This window comes from Schistocerca nitens, chromosome 1 (assembly GCF_023898315.1).
Source record: "Schistocerca nitens isolate TAMUIC-IGC-003100 chromosome 1, iqSchNite1.1, whole genome shotgun sequence".
Classification (NCBI taxonomy): Eukaryota; Metazoa; Arthropoda; class Insecta; order Orthoptera; family Acrididae; genus Schistocerca; species Schistocerca nitens.
The window spans coordinates 1,244,426,116-1,244,447,601 of record NC_064614.1 but is presented as its reverse complement, the minus strand read 5'-3'; the positions used below and the strand labels follow the sequence as shown (position 1 = coordinate 1,244,447,601).

Genomic DNA, 21,486 nt, shown 5'->3' with positions numbered 1-21,486 from the left:
TTAAAATATCTAAGAAAGTTCATGACTTACGAGTGAAACTACAAAAATTTGTAAACAAATAATAAAAAAAACATAATAAGAAATATAAATCTGAAGAGCTAAAGGTTGAATATTGTGGGCAACGCCCTTCGCCAACACATATCGCCTTCCTGGATGTATACTTGTCTTGGTTTCATAATTTATATTAATTTTCATTTGAAATCCAATTAAACTGCGCCTCACAGCTTAATTAATCGTACTACAAATCGTGTGAATATATCAGTCCAAAGGCCTCGCCGGATGTTACAGTTTGAGTACTTGATTGCCATTGTACATTAAATAATAAACAAGTTATTAAACATTTGCTGATTAGCAGTTACAAAAGCCTTTTGGGTGCTGTGTTTTTTGACATGTTCTATTTACAATTAATATCTGCCCACTGGCAGAATCGTGGTGCTTCCCTCTGTAATATGACGTACCTCCCCTCACGTTATCATTCACGGTTTACACTGATGAGTGCAAACATGAACAATATGTGAGACACTACTGTGTGCGCCAGCAGCAGATCTGACGTCACGTGTGCCCGTTTTCAAACTTTGACAGTTCCGCGTGTCACGCCAGCCAGCGGTCTGCCAAGCCGGACTGCCAAGAGGCTGTAGGGCCGCCATATCTCAGTACACGGAGCTTTTACTGCCCACCAGCCGACACGCCTCCGCGCCTACGACTGTGCGCCCACGTCGCGAAGCTGGCACACCTCAAATACCACTCGCGACCGAACCCAAACCTCTCACTCGCTCAAACAATATTCCGTCCCACGGATACTACAATACACGGTAGAGGTCACGCGCAGGCGGGCCATGAATTCACCGTGAACCCTCTTGCCTCGCCGCACTGCACTGAAGCAGAGGCACGCATGTTTAACTCATACGCAGGTACGAATGTAGTTGAGATATTCCATGTTTCAATGAATTATTATTGTTGTTATTGCTATTAAGCTGTGTATTAGTTAGGCTATTTCTCTCTACGGTCGGTGAAATGCTAGTGTAAAGCCTCTGAATGACATCAACCTCTCTCGTCATCTTGGAGGGCTCTACTTTTGCTTCTGGGGAGAAGAGCCACACACAGGCTTACACCACATAGACCTGTAGGACAGAGAGACCCCATATAAAGCCATTTTAAACTTGTTAACTTTATTAACAGTATTCTTTTTTTCTATTCTGGGAAGTTATGTTGCAACTTTTTTCAGTTTTCTCCTTGCTGATGGCTTTCATTCTGATGAAAGTACGTATCCTTACGATACACATTACAACAAGGTTCTGACAAAAGATAACGCTTTTTAAGACCGCAAACGCAAAGTCGCAGCGTTTGCAATATCTTCAGATGACCAGTTAGCACACATTGCTTCCGTAACCGATTCTTGTTGACAGTCAGAAAAATAGCCTTCAATCACTTTTTGAACATATTTTAATTTCAGTAACTCAGAGCTACGTCGATAGAGACGATCCTGTAAATCTGTATTTTTTTAGCTAAGTTCTTTTATTTCTGTTCCCTTAATTTCTAATTGTTGGCTTAAGCACACATTGTCGTATTCACAGCAGCGTTTGTTTTCAAGTTTAACGTTTTGTCTAGCAGCAATTTCTTCATTAGTTGGTAATACATTTACGTGTAAAATATCTTCTTCTTTACGGAGCTTCGTTTCTGCGCCTGAATGTTTCTTTCATTATTAGCCTCATTACTACGCTATAAATCAGCTCTGGGGGGATGGTAGATTCAGAGTTGGAACAGCATCAGTCTTCAGCTAGCGTTTCAAAGGAATATTCAACAGTTCACTTCAAATCCCTTTTATAATTCGGAACAGTAAAATGTATTGAGCAAACACGAGCACTTTCAACTGAAAACGACTCTACACGTTTACAAGAATCTATCCATTTTCATTTCGTCTCATTGTTTTTAGAAAATGTGTGAAACTTAATTTGTAACTTACATACTTGTCTGCTATTGTTAGAACAACTGGCGATCGCGCAGCAGACCATTATTTTTCACTTAAAAACTTACTCTAAAAAACCCCTCAATATACGAGGCGCATTCAAGTTCTAAGGCCTCAGATTTTTTTTCTAATTAACTACTCACCCGAAATCGATGAAACTGGCGTTACTTCTCGACGTAATCGCCCTGCAGACGTATACATTTTTCACAACGCTGACGCCATGATTCCATGGCAGCGGCGAAGGCTTCTTTAGGAGTCTGTTTTGACCACTGAAAAATCGCTGAGGCAATAGCAGCATGGCTGGTGAATGTGCGGCCACGGAGAGTGTCTTTCATTGTTGGAAAAAGCCAAAAGTCACTAGGAGCCATGTCAGGTGAGTAGGGAGCATGAGGAATCACTTCAAAGTTGTTATCGCAAAGAAACTGTTGCGTAACGTTAGCTCGATGTGCGGGTGCGTTCACTTGGTGAAACAGCACACGCACAGCACTTCCCGGACATTTTTGTTGCAGTGCAGGAAGGAATTTGTTGTTCAAAACATTTTCGTGGGATGCACCTGTTACCGTAGTGCCCTTTGGAACGCAATGGGTAAGGATTACGCCCTCGCTGTCCTAGAACATGGACACAATCATTTTTTCAGTACTGGCGGTTATCCGAAATTTTTTTGGTGGCAGTGAATCTGTGTGCTTCCATTGAGCTGACTGGCGCTTTGTTTCTGGATTGAAAAATGGCATCCACATCTCATCCATTGTCACAACCGACGAAAAGAAAGTCCCATTCATGCTGTCGTTGCGCGTCAACATTGCTTGGCAACATGCCACACGGGCAGGCATGTGGTCGTCTGTCAGCATTCGTGGCACCCAGCTGGATGACACTTTTCGCATTTTCAAGTCGTCATGCAGGATTGTGTGCACAGAATCCACAGAAATGCCAACTCTGGAGGCGATCTGTTCAACAGTCATTCGGCGATCCCCCAAAACAATTCTCTCCACTTTCTCGATCATGTCGTCAGACCGGCTTGTGCGAGCCCGAGGTTGTTTCGGTTTGTTGTCACACGATGTTCTGCCTTCATTAAACTGTCGCACCCACGAACGCACTTTTGACACATCCATAACTCCATCACCACATGTCTCCTTCAACTGTCGATGAATTTCAATTGGTTTCACACGACGCAAATTCAGAAAACGAATGATTGCACGCTGTTCAAGTAAGGAAAACGTCGCCATTTTAAGTATTTAAAACAGTTCTCATTCTCGCCGCTGGCGGTAAAATTCCATCTGCCGTACGGTGCTGCCATCTCTGGGATGTATTGACAATGAACGCGGCCTCATTTTAAAACAATGCGCATGTTTCTATCTCTTTCCAGTCCGGAGAAAAAAAATTGGAGGCCTTAGAACTTGAATGCACCTCATAGTACACTGATTAATTATGGCGTAACTCTGTACTCAGTCGCAAGTCACTGTTACGGCGTAAAATCAGGCGCCAGTCGGGAACGAGAGAGCAGAGAGGGCTGTGAAGGAGGCTTCAGCCAGTTACACACTGACCGACCCCTCTCCAGTACGACAACACGACGGCAGCTGGCTCTATGCGAGGAGAATATAACTGCCGCTCCACTTCAACAGAAGCCTCGAGACTAGCGACCTGAATAGAAGTGTCGGCTGTATTACAATTCATTTGTATTAGGAACTGTATATACTAAAGAGATTTCTTATTCTGCATGTTGCCCTTTGCTTGCAACACATCTATGTCCTTCTCAGAGATAAGTATCATCATTTATCTTATTGTAATAAAAACCCATTAATACGATTTGTTAGAATATTGTCTAGCGATCCGAGAAAGCAGGTTTCTTAGGCTCCCCATAGTTGACGACTAGGCAGGATTCAACAGTCACGAACAAAAATTCACACTGCCGTAAACAACCATATTCTCGCTTGTAAACGTAATTACAACACAATATGTTATGGCAATATTGCGGGCTACTGAGTACTGGTTGGGTTCACTCTGACGTCAGCAGCGCGGCTTCCTACTGTGCAATCACCTCATCATGCCTACCATGTATTCTACAGAGTGAGGCAAAAGTCTGGGTACATCCCTATAAAGGTCGAGCTGTGTGAGGAATGATATGGCGTCTGGTATGGGGTGTCTGTAGGTGGGGGGCAACTTAAAGAAGCTATGGCGACAGCGGCTGCCATCTTAAAATCCGCCATCTTGGAAAGCAGTCATATTATCAGTTGACTTCTTGAAAGCGTTAGCCAGGATAAGTCACAAGTACCTTTACAGCGTAATGATCGCAAAAGGATCTAGCCAAGATTTATTAAACGTTATTAAATGACTATGCAGTTTATCAAGCTCGAAAATCGTGGTAAATGGTCAAATGGCGAATTTCATATGTATAAATCGATCTGTAAAGGAAGGATAACCCTCATCCACGATGATGTTAACGATAGTGCTGGACTTCCTTTTGTTGGTAGTAGAACACAAAGTCTCACCATTAAATATGTTTAGCATAGAATTCACATGTTAAGTTTATGCTGACGATGTCAGTATAGCAGCAGGGAACCAAGAAGATCTGACGAAAGTTACGAAGATACTCGAAAATGACAGCGGAGGATCAGGTGTTACTAAAGTTGACCTACACAAGAACAAGATTCTTTTGTGTGAAGAGGGTTTACGATTAGCCACAGTCATGGAGTTCAAGAGACAGGACCTTAAAATACAACTTATAGACATGTAGACCAACCCAAAATAAATGACTGCAGGTAAGTGTACAAAGATGCTGGGAGTTGTTAGAGGGAAACTGAAAGAAAATGTCGACAGAGATCTTTCATAACTCCGAAAAGTGAAGATTGTTGATAATCATATTTTGGCTAAAATTTGGTATATGGTAGAGACAGCGCTAATATCGAAATTAATTGCAAATAGAATGAAGTCTAGAATAAACTGGTTTATTTGGTAGTATAATGTCAACTTTAGCATTAACGCAGAGTGGAGGAGGATTAGGACTGCGGGATGTTAAAGGGCGATGCGATGTGTTAATTTTCTATGGATCGCTGAAGGAAGCAAAAGCGCTACCAAATGGTTTAACAGCTGGAATTTTGAAACTGATGTGGCAGAAAGCCTGGGCCCACCGGTGAATATGTCACATTTCACTCACGTCCTGGACTGTGTAAACTGTGTTACATAGAACACAGTTACATATTGGACTAGATAAGACACAAAACTTAAAAGCTGCGGATGAAGAAAATTACGGACAGAAACTGGATAGCAATATGAGCAAACGTATCCAACAAACACAGACCTTTGCAGTCAACCTGGTGTTGGGCTTTCAATGAAAAAAAAAAAAAATAGTAAGAAAAGAAAATGTTAAGAAAAAGGCAACTTGGAGCACAGATTTCTCTGCATCAAATACGAGAAGATATGCCTTTTTGACAAAAATTAAGCTCGCTTCAATGAGTGGAACAGATCAAAGGCATACGAGGTGCATTCAAGTTATAAGGCCTCCGATTTTTTTTTTCTAATTAACTACTCACCCGAAATCGATGTAACTGGCGTTACTTCTCGACGTAATCGCCCTGCAGACGTACACATTTTTCACAACGCTGAGGCCATGATTCCATGGTAGCGGAGAAGGCTTCTTTAAGAGTCTGTTTTGACCACTGGAAAATCGCTGAGGCAATAGCAGCACGGCTGGTGAATGTGCGGCCACGGAGAGTGTCTTTCATTGTTGGAAAAAGCCAAAAGTCACTAGGAGCCAGGTCAGGTGAGTAGGGAGCATGAGGAATCACTTCAAAGTTGTTATCACGAATAAACTGTTGCGTAACGTTAGCTCGATGTGCGGGTGCGTTGTCCTGGTGAAACAGCACACACGCAGCCCATCCCGGACGTTTTTGTTGCAGTGCAGGAAGGAATTTGTTGTTCAAAACATTTTCGTAGGATGCACCTGTTACCTTAGTGCCCTTTGGAACGCAATGGGTAAGGATTACGCCCTCGCTGTCCCAGAACATGGACACAATCATTTTTTCAGTACTGGCGGTTACCCGAAATTTTTTTGGTGGCGGTGAATCTGCGTGCTTCCATTGAGCTGCCTGGCGCTTTGTTTCTGGATTGAAAAATGGCATCCACATCTCATCCATTGTCACAACCGACGAAAAGAAAGTCCCATTCATGCTGTCGTTGCGCGTCAACATTGCTTGGCAACATGCCACACGGGCAGGCATGTGGTCGTCTGTCAGCATTCGTGGCACCCAGCTGGATGACACTTTTCGCATTTTCAAGTCGTCATGCAGGATTGTGTGCACAGAATCCACAGAAATGCCAACTCTGGAGGCGATCTGTTCAACAGTCATTCGGCGATCCCCCAAAACAATTCTCTCCACTTTCTCGATCATGTCGTCAGACCGGCTTGTGCGAGCCCGAGGTTGTTTCGGTTTGTTGTCACACGATGTTCTGCCTTCATTAAACTGTCGCACCCACGAACGCACTTTTGACACATCCATAACTCCATCACCACATGTCTCCTTCAACTGTCGATGAATTTCAATTGGTTTCACACGACGCAAATTCAGAAAACGAATGATTGCACGCTGTTCAAGTAAGGAAAACGTCGCCATTTTAAGTATTTAAAACAGTTCTCATTCTCGCCGCTGGCGGTAATATTCCATCTGCCATACGGTGCTGCCATCTCTGGGATGTATTGACAATGAACGCGGCCTCATTTTAAAACAATGCGCATGTTTCTATCTCTTTCCAGTCCGGAGAAAAAAAATCGGAGGCCTTAGAACTTGAATGCACCTCGTACACCGAGGTGACAAGTCATAGAATGGCGATCTGCATACATACAGATGGCGTTAGTATCGCGTATACAAGGTATAAAAGGGCAGTGCATTGGCGGAACTGTCTTTGGTACTCAACTGGTTCATGTGAAAAGGTTTCCGACGTGATTATAGCCTCACGATGGGAATTAACAGACGTCGACGGCGGACTGGTAGTTGGAGTTACACACATGGGACATTCCATTTCGGATATCGTTAGGACCATTTCGGATATCGTTAGGAGCTCCAATACTTCGAGATCCACAATATGAAGAGTGTGCCGAGAATACCAAATCCCAGGGATTATCTCTCACCACAGTCGACTCAGTGGCCGACAGCCTTCACTTAACAATCGAGAGCAACGGCGTCTCCATAGAGCTGTCAATGCTAACAGACAAGCAACATTGCGTGAAGCAACTGCAGAAGTCAATGTGAACATATGACGAACATATCCGTTAGGACAGTGGGGTGAAATCTGGCGGTAATTGCCTATGGCAGCAGACGACCGACATAAGCACTTTTGCTAACAGCACGACGTCGGCTGCAGCACCTCCTCTGGGCACGATGACATGTCGATTGGACCCTAGAGGACAGGAAAACCACGGCCCGGGCAGATGAGTCCAGATTTCAGTTGGTAAGAGCTGAAATACTGTTCAGGTAAGGCAGAGCGATGCTGGAAGCTGCTGCCATCACGTACGGCGGGAACGCAGGATGCTCTGTCCATAGCTGATTTTAAATGACCAATGATTGAACTGCGGCGGACAACCCATTTTGTAGCTCTGAATATACACTCGTGTCCTAAGCTAACCTCAACTTCTTCAGGCGCAATGTATCCGAGAAAGCGGCGGTCAGCAACCTGTAGCACAACTACACACATCAAAAAAAGTTTTGTATCACCCCGATTCCCAGAAGATAGACGTTGACTGTGGATACTGTATCACAGACACAATCTTTTTGACTGTTTAGAGATGTCACTAAACCAAACCCGCCCAAATATGTAAACACATATAGCACGAGCAGCGCCCATTCGACGGAGGGGGCTCGACATCTGATCAGTTCCAGTCATTCTACCAGGAAGGAGGTACACGGCTCGTGTTGTCTGTAGTTCAGTGTTTCCTAGGCGGTCAATACCGCGCTTCGATCGCGTCCGCATTGTTACTTTGTGCCAGGAAGGGCTCTCAACAAGGGAAGTGTCCAGGCGTCTCCGAGTGAACCAAAGCGATGTTGTTCGGACATGGACGAGATACAGAGAGACAGGAACTGTCGATGACGTGCCTCGCTCAGGCCGCCCAAGGGCTACTACTGTAGCGGATGACCCCTACCTGCGGATTATGGCACGGAGGAACCCCGACAGCAATGCGACCATGTTGAACAATGCTTCTCGTGCAGTCACAGGACGTCGTGTTACGACTCAAACTGTGCGCAATAGGTTGCATGATGCGCAACTTCACTACCGACGTCCATGACGAGGTCCGTTTTTGCAACCACAACACCATGCAACGTGGTACAGATGGGCCCAACAACATGCCGAATGGACCGCTCAGGATTGGCATAATGTTCTCCACCGATGAGTGTTGTTTATGCCTTCCAACAATCGTCGGAGACGTGTTTGGAGGCAACCCGGTCAGGTTGGACGCCTTAGACACACAGTTCATAGAGTGTAGCAAGGTGGAGGTTCCCTGATGTTTTGGGGTGGTAATATGTGGGGCCGACGTACGCCGCTAGTGGTCATGGAAGGCGCCGTACCGGCTGTACGATACGTGAATGCCATCCTCCGACATAGTGCAACCATATCGACAGCATATTGGCGAGGCATTCGTCTTCATGGACTACAATTCGCTCCCCCATCGTGCACATCTTGTGAATGACTTCCTTCAGGATAAAGACATCGCTCGACTTGAGTGGCCAGCATGTTCTCCAGACATGAACCATATCGAACATGCCTGGGATAGATGTTTATGGACGACGTGACCCATCAACCATTGTGAGGGATCTACGCAGAATAGCCGTTGAGGAGTGGTACAATCTGGACCAACAGTGCTTTGATGAACTTGTGGATAGTATGCCACGACGAACACAGGCATGTATCAATGCAAGAGGACGTGCTACTGGGTAGCAGAGGTATCGGTGTGTACAGCAATCTGGACCACCACCTCTGAAAGTCACTCTGTATGGTGGTACAACATGCAATGCGTGGTTTTCATGAGCAATAAAAAGGGCGGAAATGATGTTTATGTTGATCTCTATTCCAGTTTTCTGTACAGGTTCGGGAACTCTAGGAACCGAGGTGATGAAAAACGTTTTTTCATGTGTGTATTGATCACGCTCGCTTTGCTCACGACGGGTGAAGCTGACATGTGCGAGAAAACTCAAGATACAAAATATTCAGTTTCTGCACCAAAAGTGAACTATAACACCTCGCTTTTTCTACGCGAGCTGACGCATACTGACCGACGAGCAGTCCTGGTTGGAACTCACTCGCGAGTTACAGATGGTACAGGCAGATTGCAAACGGAAAATAATGATAGGAAGAAAAATAAGAGGAACTAAAGTCAATACGATGATGAAAATGATGCGACAAAAGATTTTAACAAATGTATTTAAAGCAATTAATTGATAATAATAATAAGTCATTTTGATAAAGATTTAAAAATAAAAGAAACGTTGTCACCTGAGAGTATTCGAACCCAGGACATTCAATCTGTTGAACAGTCATATTACCAATGTGCTACGAAAAACCTTCACTATGTTTGCTTATATTTAGGTGTCTATTGCACCAGTTGCAACGATCGTTTGCGGTCCTCACGATGTTCGGATTCACGTCATGTGATAAATGAAGTTTATCTGCTGTAGCTCGGTCCCTATGATGATAGTAACTGAATGTGTAAAGCTGAATCGCTTCTTGTGCAGAAGTATCCAGTAGTCTTTGACTAGTGTTGTATACAAAATGTACGTCATATCGTTGCCATCGTTCTGTGCGTGTTGTTTCGGGTGTGTTTGGAATGTGTGATGAGATGCGAAATAAAAGGATTGGACGTGGGAGTTGAGATCCAAACAAAACAAGAAAAAAGCCAGACAATGAATTAGAAGTGAACTGACAGTTTGTTGTTGCTGTTTGGCAACGACGAATAGTTCTGGCGTGAAGTTGAGCGCCTTGGTTGGAAGAAAACACCTCCAACTCATGAAGTGTGAACTGTAAGTAATTTCAATCAGAATATAGTTGTAAAGTTGATTGTGTTGTGAGGTGTAACAGTTGGAAGCCAACAGCTCTTATTTAGGTTTGTTTCTAACTTGGGAAAAGCCGTCCGGAGCGCTTCAGTCTGGAGCCGCGTGACCGCTACGGATGTGTGTGATGTCCTTAGGTTAGTTAGGTTTAAGTAGTTCTAGGGGACTGATGACCTCAGAAGTTAAGTCCCATAGTGCTCAGAGCCATTTGAACCAAGTTCGGGTCGCGAGTTCAGTCTGCCAGTCAGTTGGAACGCGTCTGGAGCGCAGCCCGGACCTGCCAGTCGGGTGCGGCACTAGTGTAGTCGGATTGGAGCAGTGAGGTCTGCGTCGACGTGGCCCGCCCGACCATTCTCACCACGCATCACTTGAGCCGGGCCAAGGTCTCGGTGGATCGTCGGTCGGTCGTCCTACCGGACGACGCGTTTTCGTTCGCCGATCGTTCATGAGTCTTGTGTGACTGTGTGTGTGTGTGTGTGTGTGTGTGTGTGTGTATGTGTGTGTATGTGTGTGTGTGTGTGTCGACTTCCGATTTGTCTTCATGTGTCCTTAGTTACTGTTGGGTACCGTTCAGCTCTTCGTGCAAGTGTTTGTCAGGTTGTGTGTGCAGTTCAAATGGTTCAAATGGCTCTGAGCACTATGGGACTTAACATCTGTGGTTATTAGTCCTCTAGAACTTAGAGCTACTTAAACCTAACTAACCTAAGGACATCACACACATCCATGCCCGATGCTGGATTCGAACCTGCGACCGTAGCGGTCACGCGGTTCCAGACTGAAGCGCCTAGAACCGCACGGCCACACCAGCCGGCCGTATGTGTGCAGTTGACCTTATTTCCAATGACTACTACTTTAGATGTTGTCGGCATTCTGAGGGGAGTCGGTGGGTTGGCGCTGACCAGGGAGGATATCTCCATGCGTTGGTGTCGGCTGGGTCCGCTGGCGGTCCCTGCACAGTGTCAATTAACTATATTGGTTGACTACAATTCAAGAGCACCAGCGGAATTTTCTGCCTTGTGGCCGCTAGTGTTCCGGTTACCTGTCCTGACCACTAACCTAATTTCAGGCAGCATACTTTCCTCACCTGTTGTCGCTGTCCAACATGGTGTGTAGTTTTGACAGCTTAATACATATTTCATTGTGGATAATCACATCTGTAACTGTTTGGTCTTTGAGTTTTATGTACCGATTGGTGCCTAGCAAGTCGTTTGGACCGTCGGTCTGTGAGTGTCTCTTGGTTGGGTTACCGACGTATCAAGTGTAGTTGGGCCCACCACGTGTCTCACCTAAGTGAACGTTAATGTTTCGAGGGGAGGCCCACACAACCCTGGAAGCGTCTGAGTGCCGTTGTCTATACTGTTCTCGTCATGGGTGTTTAATGGTCTGTTGGTGATCTATTATAGCCAATGCTTTAAAAGAAAAAAAATTATTGTGTTTTATGTAAATCAATTTATCTAGATCATTTGTGGGCCTTCAGCCGATTACAACCTTATTCTTAAATTTAGTTATTGTCGTTGCTTTGCTTTTTCATTTAGTGTGCGTTCCGCCATTGAAATCTTAAAGGTTACGGCATTTTTGAATTTTTGGAAAATCAACTGTGGGCCTTCAGCCGCTTAAAGCCTTATTCTCAAAATTTCTGCTTAAGCGAAAACATTGCGGCCTTCTGCCTTAAAAGATTATGGTAATATATTTTAAAATTTTTTGAAATTTAATTGTGGCTTTCTGCCGTTTGTATTGCACCTTGTATATGTTTGTTCTGTCCACTTTTGCCTTGAGCTGTAATTATATATATTTTATCTGCAATTTAATTGCATGTCTTCAGTAACTAGTAATTTATCTTGTTGTTTTTAAGATTTCTTGTTTGGAGGCCTTCAGCTATGAAAGAATTGGATTTTGAAACTCGTAGTTGTAAAGGTTCGGCTATGTGCCGTTTTGGTTTAAAGCTGTTATTAAATTACAATAAATTACAATTTTAAAGCGAAACTGACCGAAACCTTATTTGGCCCTTTCCACAATCCTAATCACCTGTCCTGCCCAGCGGGTTTAGCTGGAGTTTCAGGTATGTTTATTTAGTAACTTTCCTTGCAATATTACTTGATTAAGCGACTACAAGGAGATATCAGATAGATTCTAATTCGTTGTTGGATCATTGTGTGACTGACATCAAGTACGCTTAGTTTAATTCATATCGTTTGCGTATGTTGGGTGTTTGGGTAGAAGCATACTGTACTAGGTCAGTGTAAGAAAGAATGGGAATGTATGCTTATACCAAACCATTTTCCTTCCGGAAAGCTCTTGGGAAGCTTTTGATACGTAGCCATGGGAAGGACTAGCGGTCTGCCGCGGCCATTTCTTTAGAGTTTGGCGGGGAAGCAGCTTAAGAGTGGCAAACGTTGAGACGCGGTGGCGTTCGGCGCCTGGCCGTCTCGACCGTAGACAGTACAGCAGATTCCTCACAGCTTGAGAACCGCCACCACGGCGCCCCTATCCGATAACTTGTTGAGCGTGTAGGCACGGCGTGTTCCCGCGGACACTGTAATCGACTTGACGGGCACATGCAGGTTCACATTTTGTCGATAAAATAGGGAGATATTCCAGAAGCTTCGACGCGAAGAAAAGTCCAAGTCGGATATTGATCGGCGCGCGGAAGGAACCGACTTCTAGAAATATGATTCACCAGCCACGTTGAAAGAGGTGGGGAAACCGAGACTTGCTGTAGGAAACGTAGTAGAGAAACGTGGTAGTTAGTCTGCCGTCTTCTGTCTTAATGCTGGTTGACATCGGACGTGCTCTGCACAGACAACGGGCGAACTTGCTGCCCTGTGCTCTTTTGCAGTAGATAGGTGTTAGGACACTGTACTTGCTGCTACACTTAGACGTTGCCTGGACTTCGCCCCTCATGGCAATGTACATGTGCGTCAGTGAAAAAGACCAATAAAAAGGTGTTAGCATGTGGACGTAATGTGCTGCTCCAGTCTCTTCTGTACCTAAGGTCCATCACCGTTCCCTTTGGATCCCTACGTAATTCGGTGCTCTCCGACACACACGATCGAACAGCGGAGGAGTGGTACTCAAGCATCAACTTTAGGTTACAATATCTCCGGATGTAATAAACATTTTACAATGCAACAAACGGCACTGATTACGTATTTGTTTATATGTTCAGATGTGCTAACAAAACTAACGGGGTTCCATTTTAAAAAACGAAGGTTTGTGTTAAAAAACATACTTCCGTGCATTTTTTTATGGTTTGTATTAACCAATTACACTAGCCCCTCTCCTCACGTTCGGTCTGTGGAATCGATTCGTCAGTATTTGATGTGGTTTACGAAATATATCGAGCGGTAACGTTAGGTGACTCACCCTGTATAAAGTTTAACAAAGAGTGCAAGAATAATGAAGTTTTTCCAGAATACATCAACGTGAAAATTAAAGCTACCTCCACGGCAGCAAAACGAGCTAAAAAGCTTCACTTGATACTGGCCTAAGGCCGAAATTGCAATCGTGAAATAAAGAAAGTGTTACAGTCACTGACGTAAATATGATGTCTTTTATAAAGTTCTACATGTATGTGAATCCAAGGTATAAAAAGTTAATTCATAGACAATTCGCTTGACTAATATAAGCAAGATTAACGAACTCTTACTGGGGGTACATATAAGTGTCATGGCACCCATCACATTGCATTATAAAATCTGTTGCGTTAAATAAATCGCTTGTAGACACCTATGCCAGTCCCTGCCGTCAGTAGCCGGCAGATGGCAGGCGCGCGCTCATTGTGTTGCACCAGGGTGTGGGGAAGCTCGAGTGTTGGGCGTGAGCGCAGCGCAGCGGCTGACCTGAGGAGGCGTCGTTGGCGGCGACCTGCAGACGGTCGAGGTGGCGGGAGAGGGCGGGCAGGCGGCGGCTCAGCAGGTCCCGGAAGACGGCCATGTCCACCGACAGGCCGCGCAGGTTGTTGGCGAAGTAGCTCTCCGGCAGCACGCCCTCCACCAGGAAGATCATCACCTGCGCACGCCGGGGCCGCCGATCACACTCTAACAGCTACCTACAGTACCTAGTCTAAAGACTAGTTTACACAACGACACTAGGGTGCAGGCAACTGCGCTACCGGCCACTGCGCATGCGCGCCGCGCGTTTGCGCAACTCGTTGGTGATGCTAAACACTTTCGGCGTGTTCCAACTTTGGCGAAACTTAGTTGCATGAGTTTTGAGGTTGTGTGTGTTCATAGAGTACAGACAAACTGAAATATGAAGTGGGGCACGGAGGATAATGTTCGCTTTTTGGATATCTATGCTTTGCATAGGTGTTTGTGGGATTTCAGTGATGCTGATTACAAAAATGAGCAACATATTGCTGCCGCTGACACCGTCATGTGCGATCGCAGCATAGATGGTTTGACAATATCTGAGCTGCAGGGCTAAATTTATTGAGTTAGGAGCACATATACAACTGAATTAAGAAAAATACAAGCAAGTGTAATTCTGCTGTGGCAATGCAGCAGTCTACAAGACTAAAATCCCATCGTTCGAGTTGACCAACTCTTCGTTAGGGAATATTGTTGACAGGAAAAAAATGTTCAAATGTGTGTGAAATCTTATGGGACTTAACTGCTAAGGTCATCAGTCCCTAAGCTAACACGCTACTTAACCTAAATTATCCTAAGGACGAGCACACACACCCATGCCCGAGGGAGGACTCGAACCTCCGCCGGGGCCAGCCGCTCAGTCCATGACTGCAGCGCCTCAGACCGCTCGGCTAATGCCTCGCGGCTGTTGACAGGAGGGAAGGCTATACAATACGAGAAGCTGCATTCTTTATTCCATATTCATCTATTTAAAACGTCTCTGCAGAGCTCCCCATTCACATATGTTAGAATTTTGAAATAGTGCCACTGTAAAAGATCACTCTTCAAGACAGTAGTTTGCAAACCATTCTCTTCTTAATGCGGCCTGCTTCGAGTAATTATTGTTACTAATGTTAATAACTATTACTGTTAATGTCAATAATTATTGGTGTTAGTGAAATAGCTTCATCACCAACTAAAACCGTATCTTATAGCATGCCCAGTGCACTCGATTATAATGCACGCAAAATGATATGTAATTTCAGTTCTGGCGACAGTGCTTCTTTTATTACAGTACCTTTATTCCTTATCGTAACATTAACTCTATTTAGAAGAAACGTAAACAGTTCTGGTGACATTCTAAGATAGTTAAAAGAACTTCTTTGATCTTCTGTTATAAATTATTTCAGCAATGATGCTGAGCAACCGAGCTGACGTCTTTTCTTCATCCAGTCACAAATCGAAACATGTTTCTTATTTTTTTTCTTATGCAGCGATTCCACGCAACAAGCTGTAACTCCATCACAACTCGTGCAGCTGCCAAAACTTTCATTTCAGACACGACTCAGGGACCCGCAAAACGACGAAACTGAAGTGTATACTGGGGTCGCCGTGTCTGCAGTCATATATGAAACCAATTGCATGCAACTCATTCCACGCGACGAGTGGCGCAGCCCAATGTCGTCGTGTAAATTAGGCTTAACGTATGCGTTCGCTACTCTCACTTGTTACCATCTGATGACAGATGAAGCGACACTAGTGCTCCTGGCGGCGAGAAAGCCAGCTCTCTATTACAGTCATATGTGCCGTTCGAATTATGTTTGGTTTTTATTATTTTTCTACGTCATTTGCGCAATACTTACAAGGGGAGGCCACGCTCTTGGGATCACAGATCTGCTTCCAACGTTGAACACCTTCAGTACGTCATTAAAATTACATAATGTGCAAGTAGTAAGGTGCACTTCCGCGAAAATCGCAAGAGAAGTTTTACCCGTCTATTTTGCTATTTTGTGACTTATATATCTGTGCGTAGGTGCTGAAAAAAAAAAAAGGAAAAGGGAAGGCTGAATGAAAGGATCTACGATGAAACTGAACGGGTACCTTGTGACTTCCACCCCGACCAAATGCAACAAACAATAACGACCAAAATAATAATAATAAAGAAAAGTGGTTAGCGTTCGAGCTCTGTAAGACGAACGAACATGTGTGAGGAGGCGGCTCGAATCCCGCTCAAATGTAATTTTTAATCCATATTTGTTTCATCACTGGACATATTATTTAATTTGAGAGCTAATGCAATTTAAAAAAAACCACATGCATTTGCATGAAGTTTTAGTCTCTTGGCCGAGCGGTTCTAGGTGCTACAGTCTGGAACCGTGCGACCGCTACGGTCTCAGGTTCGAATCCTGCCTCGGGCATGGATGTGTGTGATGTCCTTAGGTTAGTTAGGTTTAAGTAGTTCTAAGTTCTAGGAGACTGATGACCTCAAATGTTAAGTCCCATAGTGCTCAGAGCCATTTGAACCAATTTTTTTTAGTCTCTTTCATGTTATTTGACTACTTACTATTTTTAATAAAATTGTAAATGTAAATGTCGTGTGACTTGGGCCTCCCTTCGGGTAGACCTGCACTTCTTCGTTATCGATAGTTATAAAATTCTTGTTCTAATAATTAATTAAATCTATTTTTAATTACATTTAATTATTAGAACGAGAATGCTTATATGTGAAGTCTTCACGGGTTGTCAGCCGAGTAGAGTCATCGTCTCGAAGCAACGTTTCGATGGAATGCGTCTCCATTATCTTCAGGCGAAGATTATGGAGGCGCATTCCATCGAAACGTTGCTACGAGACGACGACTCTACTCGGCTCACAACCCGTGAAGACTTCACACATGAAATTCGCCGAGAAAGCCTCCACTCACAAAGAATTTTTATAACTATCGATAACTAAACGAAGAAATGCATAGCGTTTCCACGAAAATGTATGCCTGTCGTGATTTGCGAAATCCCTTATACACGCTATCTGATACCCGGAACTACTTTCCACCTCGACGCCTCGAGCTGCAAACACAGAGGCAGGCCCCATTTGGCAGTTAACCTGCGTAGCGGTGAGACGTTGCTAATGTAGCAAGAACGAACAGTGTAGGTGCAAATTTTTTGAATATCACAGATTTTACAATTTTACCACAAAAAAATGAAGGGGACGGTTTAAATGGCTCTAAGCACTATGGGACTTAACATCTGAGGTTTTCAGTCCCCTACAACTTAGAACTACTTAAACCTAACCAACCTAAGGACATCACACACACATCCATGCCCGAGGCAGAATTCGAACCTGCGATCGTAGCAGCAGCGCGGTTCCGGACTGAAGCGCCTAGAACCGCTCGGCCGCACTGGCCGGCAAAATAAAGGTGACTCCCTATTCTTCGACTACTGCAGATAAAGAATGTCATGACGATTCGAACCGTCGCCTCCTCCACGACCTTCTTGCGAAGCGCGAACGCTAACCACTTTTTCTTTGTTGATCCCATTTTTGTTCGTTATTGGTCGCTGTACGAGGTGTGGCTAGAAAAAAACCGGACTAGTACTGGTGAAACAATAAAACGAATGCAATAAGGCTGAAAGTCGCGTGGCCTGTCACGTGACTCTCGCTCCGCCTACTGCTCGAGTTTCATCTGCCTCCTGCACTCAGTCTGCCCGTGGCGTCTGTTTTAAGTAGTTGACGTTTTGTCTGTGCGTCGGAAAATGTTGAGTGTACAGAAAGAACAGCGTGTTAACATCAAATTTTGTTTCAAACTAGGAAAATCTGCAAGTGAAACGTTTGTAATGTTACAACAAGTGTACGGCGATGATTGTTTATCGCGAACACAAGTGTTTGAGTGGTTTAAACGATTTAAAGATGGCCGCGAAGACACCATTTAACAATCAGAGCAGTGTCTGAGTTAACAGGAGTTGACAAGGAAAGTGTTAGGCAGATTCTTCATGATAGTTTCAACATGAACAAAGTGTGTTCAAAAATGGTTCCAAAGTGTCTCACAATTGAACAGAAGGAACGCCGAAGAATGATTTGTTCTGACATCCTGGAAAACATTGAAAGTGATCCCACCTTCTTACAAAATGTTATTACTTGCGATGAATCGTGGTTTTTTACTTACGATCCCGAAACTAAACGCCAATCGATGCATTGGAAAACTCCTGGTTCTCCACGACAAAAAAAAGCACGAATGTCAAAATCGAAATTGAAGGCAATGATGATGGTTTTTTTTTTTGACATCAAAGGGATTGTGCACATTGATTGGGTACCAGAGGGACAAACAGTGAATCAGCATTACTACATTAGCGTCCTGGCTACCCTACGTGAGCGAGTACGGAGAAAACGGAACGATTTGTGGAGAAAAAAGTCATGGATCCTTCACCAAGACAATGCCCCAGCTCACAGTGCGTTGTCAGTGAAGACGTTTTTGGCAAAACACAACATTCCCATCTTAGATCATCCACCCTACTCACCTGATTTGGCCCCCTGTGACTTTTTTCTTTTCCCTAAAGTCAAGTCAGCTTTGAAAGGAACTAGATTTGAGACTGTTGAAGCAGTAAAAGAAAAAGCGATGGAAGTAATGTATGGACTTACCGAAAATGATCTGCAGCATTGCTATGAACAGTGGAAAATTCGTATGGAGCGGTGTAGAGACCGAGGACGAGAGTACATTGAAGGAGATAACATGAAATTGTAAATAATTCTAAATAAATGTTTTTTCCAGCATCAGTCCGGTTTTTTTCTAGCCGCACCTCGTATTTGCTCGGGGCGGACGTCCCAAAACGCTTGTTCAAGTTCATCGTTGACCCATTAACTCAGTTTTTTTTTTTTTTTTTTTTTTTTAAAGAGGGGGCAGCTAACCCTCTGACCAAACACTCTTGAGAGACCGTGCCGACTTTACCACACTGACTTTTTAAGGCCGGCACAGATACATGTTACACAATAGTCGCGTAGCAGTTTTGTTGCGATTTTCTCGGAAATACCAGACTAGTGCACCTTACTTGCACATTATGTTGTTTTAATGCCCAGCTAAAGGTGTACAAAATTTGAAGTAAATCCGTGATCCGAACGTCGTGGCCTCCCCTTGTTAGCATGTTTTTGCGTCCCAAGCAGTAGTAAAATATCAAGAGACACGACCGAATGTAAAATAATTGTAAACAGAACAAGAATTCGTGAATGAAGTGACATGAGCTAATTAATTCTTATCTAATAAATAAATGTATTTGACACGCTAATTCCAGGTGCAAAAGCTATCGACACATCATGTCACGTTTTATTCTGCTTTGTAGCGATTAGTACACCCACCCACAAATGCGGAAGTGACGTGTGATGTGTTATTATACGACAGTTATTCGGAAAAGGATCCGAACCGCCGTAGCTAATCGAATGTCACGCGAACGTTGAAACGCGCTTGCGCACCGACTCCCGGCAAGATTCGCTCGTCAAACGGCGCCATTTGCATTGGCATTGTCGCAGTGTGGTGTTTACAGTGTCAGTTCAAAATGTTTAAGACAACTGATCAGCTCACCGACTGTGAAATGCGGTAAGTGATTCAGTTTTTGACAACAAGGAACGTTACAGCAGCGGAAATTCACCGACAGGTAAGTGAGGTGTGTGGCCCCAGTGACAACAAAGTGCGTAAGTCTGTGAGAACTTTCGAGGACGGGCGGAAAAATGTCCATGATGAACCGCGACCAGGCCGACCATCAGTTACCTCAGAAGCTTCGATCAAAAACGTGGACTAAAAGATTCGTGGAGACTGGCGACTGACTCAACTGTAGAACTGGAGTTTCGAAAGTGGGTAGAACAACTTTGCACAAAATTGAAACTTCCTGGCAGATTAAAACTGTGTGCCCGACCGAGACTCGAACTCGGGACCTTTGCCTTTCGCGGGCAAGTGCTCTACCATCTGAGCTGCCGAAGCACGACTCACGCCCGGTCCTCACAGCTTTACTTCTGCCAGTACCTCGTCTCCTACCTTCCAAACTTTACAGAAGCTCTTCTGCGAACCTTGCAGAACTAGCACTCCTGAAAGAAAGGATACTGCGGAGACATGGCTTAGCCACAGCCTGGGGGATGTTTCCGCTGCAGAGTGAAAATCTCATTCTGGAAACATCCCCCAGGCTGTGGCTAAGCCATGTCTCCGCAGTATCCTTTCTTTCAGAAGTGCTAGTTCTGCAAGGTTCGCAGAAGAGCTTCTGTAAAGTTTGGAAGGTAGGAGACGAGGTACTGGCAGAAGTAAAGCTGTGAGGACCGGGCCTGAGTCGTGCTTCGGTAGCTCAGATGGTAGAGCACTTGCCCGCGAAAGGCAAAGGTCCCGAGTTCGAGTCTCGGTCGGGCACACAGTTTTAATCTGCCAGGAAGTTTCATATCAGCGCACACTCCGCTGCAGAGTGAAAATCTCATTCTTTGCACAAAATTATCTCTCAAATAGTGCGCATGTTAGATTCCCAAGCTGGTTATTGAGAAACTCAAAATGTAAAGAATGATTTATGCTCTTAATTTTTTGGACCGATATCATTAGGAAGGTGATCAATATTTACAGAACATTGTCAAAGGAGACGAGACGTAGGTTTCTCCAATGACCCCAGAGTCTAAACGTCAGTGAATGGAATGGCGTCACACGATATCGGCATTTAAAGTCAAAGCCAAGCACACACTCTCAACACACAACGTTATGACAGCAGTGTTTTGGGACAGAAATGGAGTCTTGCTATTCGAGTTTATGCAGCAAGGGGCAACAATAAACGCAACCGCTTACTGCGCTACCCTGACTAATCTCCGACGTGCAATACAGAATAAGCGACGTGGTCTTCTGACGCCTGGAGTTTGGGGGCTGCTTGAAAATGCCAGGCCCCGTTCTGCCGTTCACACCCAAACACCAGTCAGATCATTTGAGTGGGAACAGATTCTTCGCGCACCGTACTGTCCAGACTGGGTGCCGAGAAATTTTCACTTGTTCCGGTACCAAAAGAAATTTCTCAGCGGCAAATGCATCGCAACAGACGACGAGATGAAAACAGCAGCTAAAGACTGGCCATCCTCAGAGGCGACAGTCGTCTGTGACTTAGAGATACTAAAGCTTGTAGAACGTTACGACAAATGTTTGAACAAATATGGAAACTATGTAGAAAAATAGAGAAACATGCAAGGAACTAATGAAACGTTGTTTGTTGATAAAATCTGCAATGGTTTATGTTTTATAAGAAATCAGATCTTACTTTCCCAATAACCCTCGTATATCACAGTTAACACAATGTACTTATTATATTAATGATTCTCAGTAAATTGCATAACGACCCGCAAAAGAAGGACAAAAACACATCTGTAAAGCTACAAAGACGCTAGCAATAGATATAAATTACACACCTAATGAATTAGCAGGGAAAGCCAGCTTCATTTTCCTTTAACTGCTTGCATCGAATATTTTTTTAAAAAAGCTTGTGTGCCTTCTCCTGTTTTCTATGGCATTTCTTGGTTTCTATTTTTATTCTAATATGCACTTTCCCTGTCACGCAATAATTTTTCATGGAGTCTAATGATCTGTACATTCTTAAAGTTCATTCGATTTTCCAAAACAAGAATAATGTTATTTAATCTAACGTC

The 21,486-nt window shown here is 44.2% G+C and overlaps 1 protein-coding gene across 1 annotated transcript in view; it reads right to left on the bottom strand.

Annotated features, from left to right (window-relative positions):
- Window positions 1-21,486, bottom strand: part of LOC126201832 (uncharacterized) — an 827,155-nt gene that overhangs the window by 111,624 nt on the left and 694,045 nt on the right. Inside the window, exon 4 of the mRNA XM_049936816.1 lies at window positions 13,839-14,007. Within this exon, the coding sequence (XP_049792773.1) occupies window positions 13,839-14,007 (169 nt within the window). The remainder of the gene's footprint in view (window positions 1-13,838; window positions 14,008-21,486) is intronic.